The 17,513-nt window shown below is 34.3% G+C and overlaps 2 protein-coding genes across 2 annotated transcripts; both read left to right on the forward strand.

Annotated features, from left to right (window-relative positions):
* Nucleotides 1–664: 664 nt before the first annotated feature.
* Nucleotides 665–12,555, forward strand: LOC134260163 (uncharacterized). The gene is made up of 6 exons (XM_062742750.1): nt 665–1,226; nt 1,371–1,865; nt 2,170–2,379; nt 2,528–2,775; nt 2,862–3,036; nt 3,144–12,555. Exons 1-6 carry the CDS (start codon nt 695–697, stop codon nt 11,717–11,719), a joined length of 10,236 nt encoding a protein of 3,411 aa, XP_062598734.1. The 5' UTR covers nt 665–694; the 3' UTR covers nt 11,720–12,555.
* LOC134260164 (putative ankyrin repeat protein RF_0381) lies at nt 12,042–12,551 on the forward strand. Its single transcript, XM_062742751.1, has one exon. It carries the CDS (start codon nt 12,042–12,044, stop codon nt 12,549–12,551), a length of 510 nt encoding a protein of 169 aa, XP_062598735.1.
* Nucleotides 12,556–17,513: the final 4,958 nt, after the last annotated feature.

Raw genomic sequence — 17,513 nt, forward strand, 5'->3', positions numbered from 1 at the left:
AAAAAAAATCCTTATATTTACATTTTACATGTTTGGAAAAAACTAAAATATATTCAATATTTGATTTCTCGATGCCCTATATCGTTGAATTTTTACTAACTACGCTGCAGCCTCATTGTGACGTCACGTTAACGCAATTTTCTCTGGGTATACATATATTTCTACGCGTGAGTAAACACGAAAATGGTTTTCAAAATGAATTTCACAGTTGGTTTTGTAGGAAAACAAAGCGAATGTAAAAATTGTTAATGTATTTCTAAAAACATGCTTTCCTTGTTTAGTATCCTTGATGCACTTCCATTTCCTGTCATAAAAACCTGATAGAACTGAATTTTTAGGAATTTCATTCATTTTTTTGTATATACAGAATTTATAGAAATAGCGAACGTAAATTGCAATATGAAAAATGAAGTAATAATTTTAAAAGAACTAATTAATAAAATAGCATTTTTTCATTCTTTACTAGGTACCTGCAAGATTAGTGAGCAAGAAGTTGGCTTAAGTATAATTATCGGCATCCAATTAGTACAAATAAAAATCAAATCAGTACAATAAGAACTTTCATCTCATCGTCAACAATAATTTACAATAGTTATTGTAGTGAGTGTAAATCAAAAAGTCGTAACCGCAAAGAATTAACCATTTGTGTCCCCTTGAGAAAAAAACCAGACACAACCGGAAGTTATTTTATACGATGTCGGAAAATAGCATTCAACAAACTTCTTTATTGCAAGTAAAACATTCCTCTGTAGTTTCGAGAAGGAAATACAAACCACCTTTGCCGCCGCGACCAACCCTTAAATCTATGCAATCCAAATCGTTTCCGGAAAATCAATTGCTTCCTTCCTTAGTTGTGGCTAAATGCACAGCGTCTGATAGAGTCTCTGGCTTGCAACCAACATTGTTGTCCGCAGCGACTCAGCAAAGTTTACAACCTTCAATAAAACCTGTATCATTTTCAAACATTAAATTGAAGAAATCGCCTCAATCATCAACAGACGAAAAAACATCGCCAGCGTCAAAAATTAAACCGCCAATACCTCCAAAACCGCCACAAATCCAAACATTATTTGAAGCTTCTTCATTATCACTAAAGAAAAAAAAAATTTCATATATACCTCCAAGATTGTCTCCTGCCACACTGCCAAATGAACTACCTTCTTCGCCTCAGATGCAAGCTTATCAGATCGATAGGACGCATGCCTGTGGAAATCTACATCAAACTGGTACGCAAAAATGATATTTTGTATTACTGGATTTTTTTTATTTTGCTTTATATTTTTTCTCTGAATTAGTATACTTATTCTGCAATATGCTGAGGAATCTGGTCATTAAAATTGCTTAATCTTATTTATCTTTTTTTTCACTAGAAGACATTATAAAAGCAGAAGGTACAATCCCTGTTTCTAATGCTCAATCTAATATTAACAACTCTACCTGTCTGACTTCAACAATTACAACAACAAGCATCAACTTTTCAATTGCTGAGAACGTGAAAAGCCTATGTTCTTCTTCAATTCATGGCTCAATCTGTAATTTGCAAACAATGCAAAAAGAAAATGCGAAAATAACATGTACTATAGATCCCGTTGGAGTAGTGCATATAGGAATTGGAGGGACTTTGAAAATAACAGGAAGTGTAAACATCGTATCTGCAGCAATAAAGTGGTTGAAAAGAAAAGAATCAACAGAAAATACACTTAAAACGACTGATTTGAAGTACTTTAAAAGCTCAACTGACAGTCAACTCCCAACTCTGGTTATAAATGACATAACTTTAAATGATGAGGGTGAATATAAGTTGTCATGTGAAAGTAAAGGAATAATAACAATGAGTCCAACCCTTAAACTGCGTGTCCTAGGAGGTAATTGTATATATGTATTCATTACCGTTTCACACAGCCACACACCCTCCTTCTCTCTCTCTCTCTCTCTCTCTCTCTCTCTCTCTCTCTCTCTCTCTCTCTCTCTCTCTCAAACACACAAATGTTGAACTGATATATCTTTGTATATGTTTGAGGGTGAGGGTATATGTGTGTGTGAGGGGGGAGGGGGGGCAGGAGGGTTAGAGAGGATGTGTGTGTGTTAGGTTCTTCTTGAGGGTTTGTTTGGGGTGAGTGTTTGAGTGTGTGCAGGTACATATATAATGTTATCTGTTTTAAATTGCAGAAGAAAATCCTACAAACTGCAGTATTGAAGAAAACAATTTTATACGTTTCCTTATGCTTGTACATCTCGGAACAGTTGCAATGCGAGTGTTTTTTGATTCAGTTATTTCACCAAGTCTTCTTCAAACACACTTGAAAACACATGAAAATGCCCTAAAAAGCAATAAAAGAATCAATTGCAGTATAAGTCAATTGGATATTCTTTATCCTGGTATTTATATTTGTTTTTTTTAATCTTGGTATTCTTGATTATTTATCTTCGTATCCATTTATATCTTCTTTGCTTCTTATTTGTTATTTAAAGTTGAATTTGGAATGGAAATAATAACATTGTCTTTCTGATTATTATAAAAATCTAGCCCCACCAAAGACGTCTTCATCTGCGGATTTTGATGCATCCCTAATATACAAACTTCTACGGAACACTTGTAACAAGAAACATTTTTTGCCACCAACAAACGGTTGGGGCGCAGAGCCATCATCCAATGACATAAGAAAAACAGACGATATCGAAAGAATACGATTACACAGAAATATGTTATGTCATGATTCAAAACCAGAACTTGACTCCACTACTTTCTACAACAAATGGACAGATTTATCAAATGTATGTTTATTTTAAAACACATGATTGTTTTTAAAAATAGTTCGAAGTAGTAAATAATCTTAAAAGTTTTTCATCTCTCCAATAAGGCATTGATCCGATTGAGCAACGGATGTTTGAAGACAGATGTAGAGGAACTTAGGTCCAAAAGATTCGAGACATATGACAAACATCAAATTCTTACAGAATTAGATTTTTTAAAGAAACAGTTAGCAGAATTAGAAGACGCTGCAACCAGAGCACATATCCCAAAGCATATTAAAGGTACACAAAAAAGATACTGTATTGCATTCTAGAATGCAAATAATTAAGTGGTTTTTTTCAGTTACAGTTACATGTCAATGGTATAAATGAAATCATTTATCTTGCAGAACAACACATACGCCAGATAGACAACTGGAAAGAAGATGACCTTGTGTTCAAAGAAACGAGAGGGTTTAGAAAGGTATTTGAGGTTTGTAGATCAACGTCTGTCATCACTATAGTGGGATGTCCAGCATCAGGCAAAACATCAATAGCAAGACGAATTGCAATGATACTAGAATGCGAAGGCTGGGAAATTGTTCCACTCCTTGATATGAAAGATATGATCGAATTTAGTACTGTTGATTCCATGCAGGTGTTTGTTTGTGATGACCCTTTTGGTATTTTTAGCTTTGATAAGTCGAAATTAAACACAATTACGAAGATCAAAGAGGTATATAAAGTTTTCAAAAATAAAAAAATTATATGCACCATTAGGAAATCTATATACAAAGAATGTAGTTCATTGCAATCAATTTTGTTTGAGAATGTTATTGATATTGACAGTGAGGATTTAAAACTTAATTGTGTTGAAATGACTGAAATTATTGCAAGCCATTGCACGAAAATGGGTGTTAAATCCTGTCAATATCAGCATTTGCGTTTCGAAAGAGATATCGCAATGTTTCCTCTGCTTTGTAAGCTTTTTGCTATGGAGAGGCAATATCAAAAGTTTGGTGTAAAATTCTTTGAATGTCCATATATACATCTCCGGGAACAATTTGAGCATATGAGGGTTTATAACAACCTACAGTTTGCTGGTCTTGTGCTCTGCGTAATTTACAACAATATGTTAACAGAAGAAGTACTAAATAAAAGAGAAAATATCGAGGAGTTTCTAGATTTATGTGGAGTAAACAGAAATACATCTAAAAAAGTTTTGAAAACTACCTTACAAGCCATGGTGGACACATATGTCTGTCAAACAGGAACAACTTTTTCTCTTATTCATGATTCCGTTTTTGAGGTCGTAGCAAACATGTTTGGCCAAAAGTTCCCTGATGAAATATTGAAGCATTTAAGTAGCAGTTTTATTAAATCACATACGATCATTGCTGACGCAATTGAGGGACATGATTTTTCAAATGATCCATTCATTATCATAGAAAGGAAGTTTTACACGAATCTAGCAAAGAGATTAATTGAAGATATAGGATCATTTCAGTTATTTGATGTGTTTCAGAATAATTGCTTGAAAAGGTCAGCTTTTTCTGATGTTTTCCTCAAATGCTTAGATGAACTACCAGACACTGAAATGGAGCATTTATTTCTACATGAAAATTGCAATATACCTAATATATTGGGTGCTGGTTTTTCTAATTTGTGTTCAAACAAATGGACATCTCTTGAATATGATCTATATCTTCTCCTTATTGATATGCGTTGTGACAATGCGAAATCAGGAGAGACATATAATGTTAAGGCCATTAATTGGGTGATTACATACGGACATACAAAACTTTTAAACTATATCGCTAGTCGCCTTATGCATTACCTTGACAATAAAATCTTCACAGAAGATATCCACGAGCAATGCAGACACCTGGTACTAGGAGTGTACAGTAATAACCCTGAAATGATTCGAGCTGTATTAAAGATAATCAAACCGGAGGCTATTAACGCTTGTCCAGCGGGTAATGCAAATAGATGGAACGAACACAGGTGTTTCACACCTTTGACAGCAGCCTCCTGTGCAGGGTATATAGCAGTCATAAAAGTTCTTATTGAACATGGAGCAGACGTCAATATTGCGGATGAAAATGGACGCACGCCTTTATCAATAGCAATTGAAAAATCTTCGTTAGAGGTTGTTAAATGTTTGGTTGAAAATAGCGCAAATGTAAATGAACAAATTAATAGCTTTAAAGGAAATGCGTTACTATGTGCGGTTGGGATGGAAGATTTCGAAATGGCAAAATATTTGCTGAGTGTAAAGGCTGATCCGAACATATTAAACGAAGACGGGAATTCTCCTCTGCACCGTGCAACAGAAAGAGGACTGAAAGACATCGTTCAGCTTCTTTTGGATTACAATGCTGACATCAATCTTGCAACATCAGAGTCGATGTCTGCTTTGCATTTAGCTACACGTTTAGGCAATGCAGAGATCGTTCAGCTCCTTTTGGATTGCAATGCTGACATCAATCTTGCAACATCAGAGTCGATGTCTGCTTTGCATTTAGCTACTCGTTTAGGCAATGCAGAGATAACAAATATTTTACTAAGAAAGGGAGCCAATACTAACTTGAAAAACGGAGACAACGAAACTCCTTTGCATTTTGCTGCTTGTCAAGGAAACATGGCTATTGTAAAATTTTTGATAAATGCTGAATGTGAAATCGATGCCACAAATATCTTGGAGGAAACACCTCTTCTTGTAGCTTTAAAATGCGGACATTACCAGATTGGCAAGCTTTTAACTGAAATTGGAGCAAATTTAAATATATGTGATTATAAGAGCGATACTCCCCTATCCATTGCTTTTTATGGGAAAAATGGCAAATTTGCAAATATTAAAGCTAAGTATTCTAAGATAAACAAGCAACAGAAAAATAAAACGGCATTTCAGAATAAAGATGTCAACATTGTATTCGATTTGATCGAGTATGGGGCCGATGTGAATTTCCGTGATTGCTGTAACGGAACAGTTTTACTGCATGCGTCAATACAAAACAACAATAGACTTGCCATGCTGCTTTTACAGAAAAATGCGGACGTGAATTATTGTGATGTTGAGGGTAACTCGCCACTGTTATTTGCTGTAATAAATGAAAATGCTGACTTAGTTAAACTACTTCTACAATTTGGAGCCGATACAAATTTGTACAATAAAAAATTTCAATCTCCTTTATCTATCTCTATAATTAAAAAATTCGATGATATGTTAGAAGAACTTATTTATAGTGGTGGTGATGTCAATTTTTGTGACAATGATGGAAACAGCCTTTTACATCAAGCTACTCTAATGGGCGCTTTGTCTGTTGTTCACATCCTCATTAGCAACAAGGCAAATACCAATATTAAAAACAGGCAAGGAATGACCGCTTTACACTTGGCTTCCATAAAGAATTATGTGTCCATTGCTAAAATTCTTATAAAAAATGATTGCAACGTAGACGAGTACAATGAACAGCACAGTACTGCTTTATTTTTGGCAAGTGCTAGAAATAACGTAGAAATTGTTGAAATGCTCATTGAAGCAGGGGCAAGAATTGATTTGTTTGATGTAGATAAAAGAACACCTCTTTTCGTTGCAACTTATAAAAGCTCCATGTGTTCAGCAAGATTACTTCTAAATGCTGGAGCTGATCCAAATCGCATTGGCTGCGAAGGAATGTCGCCATTATTGTCAGCTGTGTCTAGCGGGAAAGAAGATTTTGTAAGGTGTTTGCTTTTACACTGCAAATATAAGCATTATTCCTATGACCGCAGAGTTTTGATAAAGGCAGTGGAACTAGGGAATACTGGTATGGTGAAACTTCTTATTGAACACAAATTTTCCGTGGATTCTATCGATTCCAACCAAACTACGCCGTTATTGTTGGCAGTGGAAAGAGTCTACCCGCATATTATTAGGATTTTGCTAGACAACAACGCTGATGTTAATATATGTGGAAAATTTGGAATAAGCCCACTTGTGAAATCGATTGAAATGTACAATAGATTACAATCATTTGATATAGATAGAAAAGAACGCTATTCAATAGTGCAAATGATTTTAAATGCAAAACCTGATGTAAACTATAGCATCAACGGTAATTCTCCCCTAAAGGTGGCTTTGAATGATGGAAAAGGATCCAGGGAAGTTGTTGAATTACTTTTGCTACAGAATGCTAATATTAATCATAGAGACAACGTTTCATTACTGATCTTGGCTGCTGAACAGGGAAATTCAGATATAGTTCAATTGCTACTAGACTATAATTTTGAAACAGAAAATGTAAATTATTATGGAGAAACTGCATTACTTGTGTCTTTAAAACATAGGTTTTTGCATATAGCTATGAAACTTCTTCACCAAGGAGCAAATGTAAATACTGAAGATGATAAACATCGATCTGCCATTTACTTTGCTGTAAAGGCAAATGCAAAAGAAGCAGTAAGCTATATTCTGAAAAAAGGATGCAATTTCAATCTTTGTAACAAAAGATATCTTCCCTTCCACAATGCTGTCTATTTAGGTTACACAGAAATAGTTTTCACTTTAATGCGGCATCAAGCTGATATTAATTTAAGGGACTCCGATCACCGCACGGCGTTGTTCTGGGCTGTTTTCTTTGAAGATGTAGAAATGGTAAGCATATTGGTAAATTTTGGAGCCATTACAAATGTATACGATTCAAGGGGAAAATCACCTTTAATATTAGCAGTGGAGAATTCCAATACAAAGATTTTGAAAATATTACTCGAAGCCGGGGGAAATCCCAATGAAAGGCATATAGAAAATAGAAATATGCCAATGCTTTCGGAAGCAGTAAAAAACAAACAAAATGAGATTGTGAAGATGTTACTTGAATATGGTGCAGATCCAAACCAATATGATGACATGAAAAGGTCACCATTACTCTGGGCAATTCAGGAGGAATTATTTGAAATTTGTGAAACTCTTACTCGATACAATGCAGATATAAAAGCTGAACAACTTTCCTTCGCGTTAGAATGCAACAATTTGGATATTGTACGATTATTGTTAAAAAATGGTGTAAATATTAACAAAATAACATTCCCTCTTGCCAAGGTTTCTATCAACACAGCTTCTGAAAATGTTAATACATCACTGCAATTCCTTCATAAAAACCAAAACAAAATTGCTGTGGTAGACAAGGAAGTAATGCAGATTTTAAATAATTGGCTCAATGTATCATTTTCTGCAGGGCAGGGAAGCAGATTCCTCTATAAATGTTTTACAAACAACCAGCTTGTCATTATTCTTACAGATCTTTATATTGCAATAAATGATCCAGAGGGCACAGTTGATATTCCAGTCATTAATGCTGTTGAAATTGGAGATGAAATTATTGTAGAAGATTTATTGAAAAAATGTGGAGCAAATATGGAAATATATAACACCGAAGAGAGGACCCCTTTTATTTCTGCATCACACAACAAAAATGACAATCTCGTTCGTCTTTTGATCATGCATCAATCATTAGTCAACAGTTGCAATAAATCTTGCCGATCACCATTGGTTGTTGCTTGTGAAATGAGAAAGACAAAGACTGCTGCTTTATTATTAAATCAAGGTGGTGAGATAGATGTCCTTAATGAAGAAAGAAAAAGTAAACATTTGCTGGCAGTTGATACCAATCTCGTAACTACAGTTGATATGCCGTTGCACCCAACACTGTATATGAATCAGGATGAAAAAGGAAAAGATCCTCTACTTGAGGCATACTTCGATAAGAATTGTGATTTGATGATCAAGTTGCTTGGGAGAAATGCGGAATATAATTCAGTCAACGAATTCAACAACATCCCTTTCATTGTATTTGCAGTTATTCAGAAAAATCTTCAACTACTTCACCTACTCATTGAGAGAAATTATGACATTAACCTTTCAGACAACATCGGAAGAGTGCCATTAATAGAGGCATGTAGATATTCCTATATTGACATTGTGCAAGCTTTAGCTGAGGGCGGGGCTGACTTAAATATTTACAATGAAAATAAAAAGTTTCCTTTGTTGATAGCAACAGAAGCAAACTGTATTTCAGCCATAAAGATTCTGGTTCATCACGGTGCTAATATTAATCAACATGATGGCGATGGGAGTATTCCACTTAACATAGCAATTCGAAAAGGATATAATGATATTGTAAAGTTTTTGCTAGAAATGGAATCCAAAGTAGATATCTATGATTTTTACGGTTACACCCCATTGATCTATGCTCTCATATTTTCAGAAAAGGATAAATGTAAATCAGACATTTTATTATCTTTGATAGCTAACGGATCAGATGTCAATTTGTCTGACATTGATAATATCCGTCCTTTAAATTTCGCTATAGCAAGAAACCAGCAGGAAAACGTTGATATTTTACTTAGGAATGGGGCGATTGTGAACGGATGTGATGATGCTTTTGATGATGATGGTTTTGAAATTCCTCTTTTCTTGGCAATGCGTTTAAAGTTTGACAAAATTGTAGAAATTCTTCTTTCGCACAACGCTCATGTGAATATTTTTGATAATGCCGGGCGCACTCCGTTGCACAGAGCAGTTGATGATGAAAATATACCCCTAGTAAATCTTTTAATATCTTATGGCAGTGATGTTAATTTGTCTGACCTTCAAGACAAAACAGAAATGTCACTACTGCATATTGCTATAAGGAAAGAAAACACGAATTTGGTACACATTTTATCAAAAGACAAGTCATTAGTCAACGATTGTGACGCTTGTGGCCGTTGTCCTCTGAGTTATGCGGCAGACAATACGGACATTATGAGAATTTTAATGAAATCTGATGATGTTCTTCATTTCTCAAGTGCATATTCATATCATTTGTTGCTTTGTGATGCTCTGCACCGTGCTTGTAATTATCAAAACGTAGGAACTGTAAGGCTCTTATTAGACTATGGATTCAAAGCCACTAATATGATAAATAAAAAGTCATGTTTGTTGATGCCAGAAACAGTTTCTAATTCCAAACTTCTTACTAAAATTTGGGCAAGGATGAATTTTTGTGCCACACCGACTTCACTCATTCAAGCACCTATAGCAGGGGAAACAGAGATTGTTAAAGGGTTGTGCAGAAAAGAGATCTTAGTAAATTTTCATGATCTGAAAATCACAGCACTCCACCATGCAGTGATTAATGGAAATTTACATATAGTTAGAGAACTTTGTAGTTCGGCTGCCGATACAAATGTTATAGACGATAAAAAAATGTCACCTTTACTACTTGCCATAGAGGGCTGTCATCTAGATATTGTCAGAGAACTGTGCAGAAATGGAGCAAATATCAATTTACCGGGCGTAAATAACTCTCCTCTGTTTGTAGCAGCCAACCTTGGTTATATGGACATAATTGAATTTTTGATGAAGAATGGTGCAAATTTAGTATCTGACAGACTTGCCTTAAAACAATTATTAAATCTAATGTACAAAAACAATGACATTGAATTCTTTTATTCTCTTCTTGCGAAAGGAGCAGACCCAAATGAACGGGAATGTGACCACCAAGGAAACACCCTGTTGAGTTGTGCTGTCCGGGATGGTAAGACATATTTCGTACGCGGACTACTGGAGCATGGAGCTACTGTAAATATTACTGATAATGATAACAAATCTCCCCTTTTAATCAGTGTGGAAAACAATCGTTCCGACATAACACGTATTCTTCTTCAATATAATCCTGACGTTAACTTTTGTGACAACAATAAGCTAAGTCCATTGCATGTTGCCATCGAAAACCTCCGAATAGATATTGTGAGGATTTTGCTTCAGAAAGGTGCAAAAGTAAACGCAATGGATAGTAACAGTACGTCTCCTCTCATACGTGCAATATTTGTTGGTAGTAAAGACATGTTTATGGATTTATTGCTCAGCAATGCTGATGTCAACCAGAGTAACATCAAAGGCCAAACACCATTACATATTTCACTTTTGAGCAATAGACTTGACTTTGCTACTTTACTAATACACAAAAACTGTGAAATAAACGTTTGTGATTCATCCCAGATCACACCCCTTCATATCGCTTCAGAAAAAGGTCAACTTCAAATTGCACAACTCTTAATCGAGCACGGAGCAGAATTAAATGGTTCAGTATATAGTTCTTTTACCCCCCTCCAGGCAGCTATTCTTAATGGTTGCGCTGAAGTTGTATTTTATATTCTTCAGATAGCAACTGCAAATTCTTCATATTTACTTTATATCAAACATTCTATTCATTTGGCAGCACAGAGAGGTTATGTTGATATTCTAGAAGCACTGCTAACTTTCGGTATAAATGATATCGATTTTGATTCCGAATGCAACCCACTCCTCAAAAATGCAATACAGCATGGAAGGACGGAGGTCGTCAGACATATTCTTCATTGTGATACATTTCAAAACATAAATTTTCAAGACATAGAATTTCTCCTAGAAATAGCTTTAGAACATGAACATTTTAAAATATTTGATTTACTCATAGAAACGTATGGGAAAAACAAACTGAGACTAAGTAATCTTTTAAGTACAGCTATCAAGAATTGTAAAGGTGAGGCAAGAAGACATAATAACAATGTTACACCGTCCACTGATGACAAATTTGTTAAATGCTTAATTACAAAATCAGTTGATATAAATGACAAAGATAGTAATAATACCGCCCCATTGGTTACAGCTGTTAAAACAATGAACGTGGGCGTATGTAGGCTGCTTCTTGAAAACTGGGCTTGTCCAAACACAAGAGATGAACACAATATACCTGTACTTCACATCGCCTTGTCGAACAAGTCTGTGTCGATCGCAAAGTTACTTATAGAATTTGGCGCAAATGTTAATGCCACAGATCGGTATGGCAGAAGTCCAATTTTTCTATCTTGTATACACGATTTGAAAGAGATCATATCGGATTTGATTAATCATGGAGCCAATCCAAATTTATGTGATATGGATGGCATCACCTCTTATGATTTCAATAAAAAATTTAAGTGAAACAGTCGCTGATATTTTCATCAACAACTCTGCAGACATTAACGCAGTTGATAGGAAAGGTAATACACCTTTTTCCTTGGCAATTGAGAGGCAAATGTACGATCTAGTAGTGGAGATGGTGGAGAGAAAAGTAAACATAAACACAATTGATATAAAAGGACGTACTCCCCTTTTAAATCTTTGTCTTCGTGGTGGTCCAGAAGAAATTTTCGAAGCATTGCTATTTCTTGGAGTCGATGTAAAAATTTCACATTTCAAAAAAAAATTTCCACTCCATGTCTCCTTGAAAAATCGCTTATTTTTAACATTTAACATTGCAAAGATGCTCATTGGAAATAAGGCAGATGTTAATGCAGCTGATGAAAATGACCACTGTCCACTTATGCTGGGAATAACAAATTTTCAAATAACTCAAGATTTCATTGAAAATGGAGCAGATATTAATAGACGTAATAGTAAAGGAGAATCTCCTTTGCTTCTTGCTACGGAAAAAGGCCTGTGTGATGTCGTGTCATACCTTCTGGACAAGGGAGCAACTACTGAAACCATAGATTATTCTGGTACGCCCGTTTTTCATTTGGCCATTCAAGGAAATTTAAGAAATATCGCGACAGCGTTCATAGACCATGGTGTAAATGTGAAGTGTTGTGACCCATATGGTGTTTCTGCCTTAAATAGAGCAGTAGAAATAAACTTACTAGATATGGTAAAACTTTTAGTGAAAAATGGGGCAAAAGTCAACGCTGGAAAAAAGGACCAAATTTCAGTAAAAGAATTGGCTTATTATAACGATTTTGATGATATATTTGTCATCCTCAGTAAGGAAGATTGATTCGAATATTTTTAGTTTTAATTTTGAGTCATGTGAATTGAGAAATAGTGTTTAATTTCAAAGGCGAAGACATTTCATCAAGGTGTAACTTGAAAACGATGGACATATATGTATTGATTTGTATACTGGGATGAATATGATAACAAATGTTTCATATTAAAACAGCTAAGATGTTCGGAAATTGGTGCTTTTAACAATAATTATACTCCTAATGTTATTGGAAACGAGAAAAATATATGGAGAAAACAAACAGCATTAAAGCTCAGAATTCCATAAAACAATAAAATTTTGGAGCAGAGGAAACACGGACTTCTAAAACATTAGAGGTGAAATCACGAGACAGGGAAAAGTGAGCATCTAATGCCAATCGGACAAACCCGCCGTGTGCTCCTTGTCATAATCGGGAAATAACGGGAAAATCCGCCGACTTTTCAGTGTGACAATAATGATCTAAAAATGAAAATAATGATCTAAAAATAAGTATGAAAAAATTATGTTAGCGATTGACTTATTGATATATTGCATTAGCTGATAAGATCATTAAAATTTGTTTTGCATGCAACATATTTGAATTTTCCCTGTATGTATAATTTCTGTAATTACTGTTTTTGTTATTTTCGTGATATATATGTTCCTATATTTTTGTGTGTATTTTTTATAATGTCATGTCACATAGTCAAAATCTAAGTCATGCAGCTAAATTTGTGAGCCCAGTAAATTACATTTCTAAACTTATCATAATTTTAGCAGCATTTACAGCAATTTACTTACAAACTACATGTATCACAAGGTTGATAATGGGTATTCAATCGAACAATAACGAGCTGCAATCGGTCTATTTTATCTATCATGTAGATAAAGAATATTATGTACTAAAACTCATATTATATGTCATATTTCAGATTTTAAAGAGAAAGGTCATAAACATGCATGAAACATGCTTCAAGGACTTTATGTGAACTTTCATATTTAAAAGTATGTAAATATATGATAAATAGAATACTACATACTAAAATCCATATCATATATGTCATATCATGATATGACATAATATGATATGGATTTTAGTTTTTAGTATTCTATTTATCATATATTTAAATACTTAATATGCAAGTTCACATAAAGTCATTGGAGAATGTTTCGTTCCTGTTTATGTACTTTTTCTTTAAAATCTAATGGAGCCAATTAACACCACAAATGTCAACAAAGAGTAGGGAATATTTCAATAAAATCAAGTAAATTAACTTTTAAACTTTATACAATGTTACATGTACTTCCGGTACAGAATCAGTATATTTACTACTAAGAATAGGATAAAGGAACATATTAAACATATTTATATTTGGTGTTTCCAGGTGTATATGTATATATTTGTGTTATTCAAAAATACACTGAAACTTCTCGCTTGCAGCAAAGTACTACGATAAATAGAAACCTATTTGGAAGATTCAATTAAAAATAAAAATAAGTTATATATTTGAAGTTGAAAGGTTCATTTAATATAGAATTTTCTGACGAAATACCACTAATACAAATATTGAATGACCTATATCGTTCTTATCCTGTGTTAGTAATTTAAGGAGATCAGAATAATTTTTAAACACACGTACAATTTTTTCATATAAATGATTTATTTTGTCGATACCGAGTGGGATTCCTACCAGATCACTCAAGTGTGTTTCAATTACTAGAAACGTATCTTAATATTGTTCAAAACATGGATGATGGCAAATCATGTATAGTTTTTTGTGATTTTTCAAAGGCTTTTGAAAGAGTTTGGCAAAAGGGGCTTCTTTTTAAATTACAGACTGGTATATTTTGTGATATTTTCCAATGGTTTCCCAATCATCTCATCAAGATCACAACAAAATATGTACAAAGATCTGTTATCATCAAAACAAGATATTTTTGCAGGTGTATCTCAGGGCATAGTTTTAACACCACTGTTATTTCTCATTTATATAAATGATATTGCTGAAAATATAATTCCAGTGTGTAGATTGTTTGCGGATAATAATTCCCTTCAACAATCCTCATACAATATATTGGATATAGAATACAAATTGAATCATGATTTAAAAATATAGGAAATTTGGTCAAATAAGTGGCTTCTTAAATTCAATCCATCCAAAACTAAGGTAGTTTATATCAGTAAGAAAAACATTCGCTTTAGGTCTATGATTTCTGTTTTCCCAAGGTTGTTTTTAAAGGCAATAGACTTTAGTCCGTTCCAGTCCATTTGGGTTTACTATTGTTTCGAAATCTTTAGTTGGTCAGAATATATTGATGGAATTGAAAACAATGCTAATAAAAACTAGGTCTTTTAAAGAAATTGAAGTTAAAAACGGGTAGAAAAAACTTTGTATGCTACATTCATCATATCTATGCTTGAATATACATGTACTTCGAATGTTTGGAATGGCTGCTCGAAAGAAGATTCAGAAAATCTTGAAAAAGTACAATTAACAGCCGCTAGAGTTGTAGCCGGACTTCCTATGTTTGCGTCTAGAAAAACTTTTTTTTCTGAAACTGGGTAGCAAACTTTAAAAATCATGATTTGTTGCTAAAAATAAATGACTACTATGTTAAAAATTCACAAGGGACGAGTACCGAAATATTTGCACGATATTGCCCCCTAATAATCGTGAACATGTATCCATATATAATACCTGTAACAAACAAGATTTTATTGATCCAATGTGTAGATTAGAACCCTTAAGAAACTCATGACTATACCTGATGCTACAAAACAACGGAACTCATTAAAAGCAGAAACCAAAAAGGCCATCTCGATCACAACATTCCGTAAAAACTTGATAACAAAAATTGATATTCCACCATCACACTTTTCTTTTGGTGAACGATACACAAATATCATTCATAACAAGCTAAGACATTACTGTATACTTATCCATGATCTTTATATTATGAACATGATAAACTAAACATTGTAAATAGTTTATTATGTTTATGTGGAAAAAATGAAGATGTGTACCATTTCTTTTTTATGCATAAATTATTCAAATTCTAGAAGTACTCGTTTGTTTATGCTTGATTTGGTTTCTGTTTATACAAATCTATATGTTGTGATATTAATTTGCTTTTACATATAAATAATAGAAACTATACTATTGCTGCTGTTCATAAATTCATTGAATAAACGTGTATATTCTCTAGTTAATACATTACGTCATTATATTGAATGTACATGTATTTAATTCTTTACTTGTATCTATCATATTTGCACTGATATATTGTGATATTATATAAGGAAAGGAACTTAAGTTAGTATGTTGTACATATATTGTTTCCAATCCTTTTGACTGAATCAATAAAATATTATTAAAAGATTGTGATGACCTAGGGAACTTACGAAATTATGGGAAAAAACGATATTCTTGTTTCATCGAATTATTGTCAATTATAGAAGCGTATTAGTGCCACGTAATAATTTTTAGCTCACCTGAGCCGATGGCGCAAGTGGGCTTTTCTGATCACATTTTGTCTTGCGTCCGTCTGTCTAACTGTCCGTCTGTCTGTCTAGCTGTCTGACTGTTAACTTTTTACATTTTTGACTTCTTCTCAAGAACGGCTGGGTCAATTTCAAATAAACTTGCCATAAAGCATCCTTCGGTGAAGGGGATTCAGGTTTATTCAAATGAAGGGCCACGCCCTTATTCAAGGGAAGATAATTGGGAATTAGTGAAAATATGATGGCATGTTTTAAAAATCTTCTTCTCAAGAACCATTGTGCCAGAAAGAATGAAACTAATGGGGAAATATTCTCAGGTAGTGTACATTCAAGTTTGTTCTAATAATGGTCCCCGGGGGTAGGGTGGGGCTAGAATGTCCAACCAAAGTTTTCCATAGAAATATATAGGAAAATTCTTTAAAAATTTTCTTGTAAAGAATAGCAAAGCCAAAATTGATCATATTTATATGGAAACATCCTCAGGTTGTGTAGATTCAAGTTTGTTCAAATCAGGACCCCTGGGGACAGGGGGGGGGGGGGGGGGCACAATGGCCGATCAAAGTTTTACATAGAAATAAATAGGAATTTAAAAAAAAAAATCTTTTTCCTCAAGAATGGCAAGCCATATTTGATCATATTTATATCCATGGGAGCATCCTCAGGTTGTGTAGATTGCAGTTTGTTCAAATCATGGCCCCCGGGTGTAGAGCGGAGCTAAGATGGCCGATCAAAGTTTTACATAGAAATATATAGGAAAATTATTTATAAAAATTTTATTTATAAAAATCTTTTTCTCGAGAATTGCAAAGCCATAACTGCTTATATTTATATGTAATCATCCTCAGGTTGTGAAGATTCCAGTTTGTTCAAATCATGACCCCCGGGGTAGGGCGGGGCCACAATGGGCAATCAAAGACATAGACATAATAAGGAATATTCTTTAAAAATCATCTTCTCAAGAATAGCAAAACAATGATTGTTCATGGAACTTCTTTTGGATTTGAACTTTTCAGTAATAAATCAATTTCTACTTTTTCCTAGCCACAAACCGTTCACGGTAGCTCAGTCGGGAGAGCTCTCGCTACGTGAACGGGAGGTCGTAAGTCCGAATTTCGGCCGCGACATCTCTAAGTCGATAAAAAATGCGCTCGGCACTTTGAAGTGAAAGTTGCGGGTCCTTCGGATGAGACATTAAAAACCGAGGCCCCATGTAAACGGCAGGCGTTTGCACAATAAAGATCACTCACTGCTCAATGGCCCTGATTGCCAAGTAAAGGTCAAAATTTGAAGCCCTTCACTGGCATACGGTGACGTCTCCATATGAGTGAAAAATTCTCGAGAGGAACGTTAAACAATATAATCCGTCAATCACTCCTAACCACAGTGGTCAAGTGAGCGATGTGGCCCATGAGCCTCTTGTTTAAGTTGAAATTCCAACTTTAAAGTCGGAAAATCCAATTTTAATCTGGGCTTATCCAACTTTAATTTGA

Source organism: Saccostrea cucullata, unplaced genomic scaffold (assembly GCF_032062105.1).
Source record: "Saccostrea cucullata isolate Sc308-1 unplaced genomic scaffold, CSIRO_AGI_Scuc_v1 ctg2512, whole genome shotgun sequence".
Taxonomy (NCBI): Eukaryota; Metazoa; Mollusca; class Bivalvia; order Ostreida; family Ostreidae; genus Saccostrea; species Saccostrea cuccullata.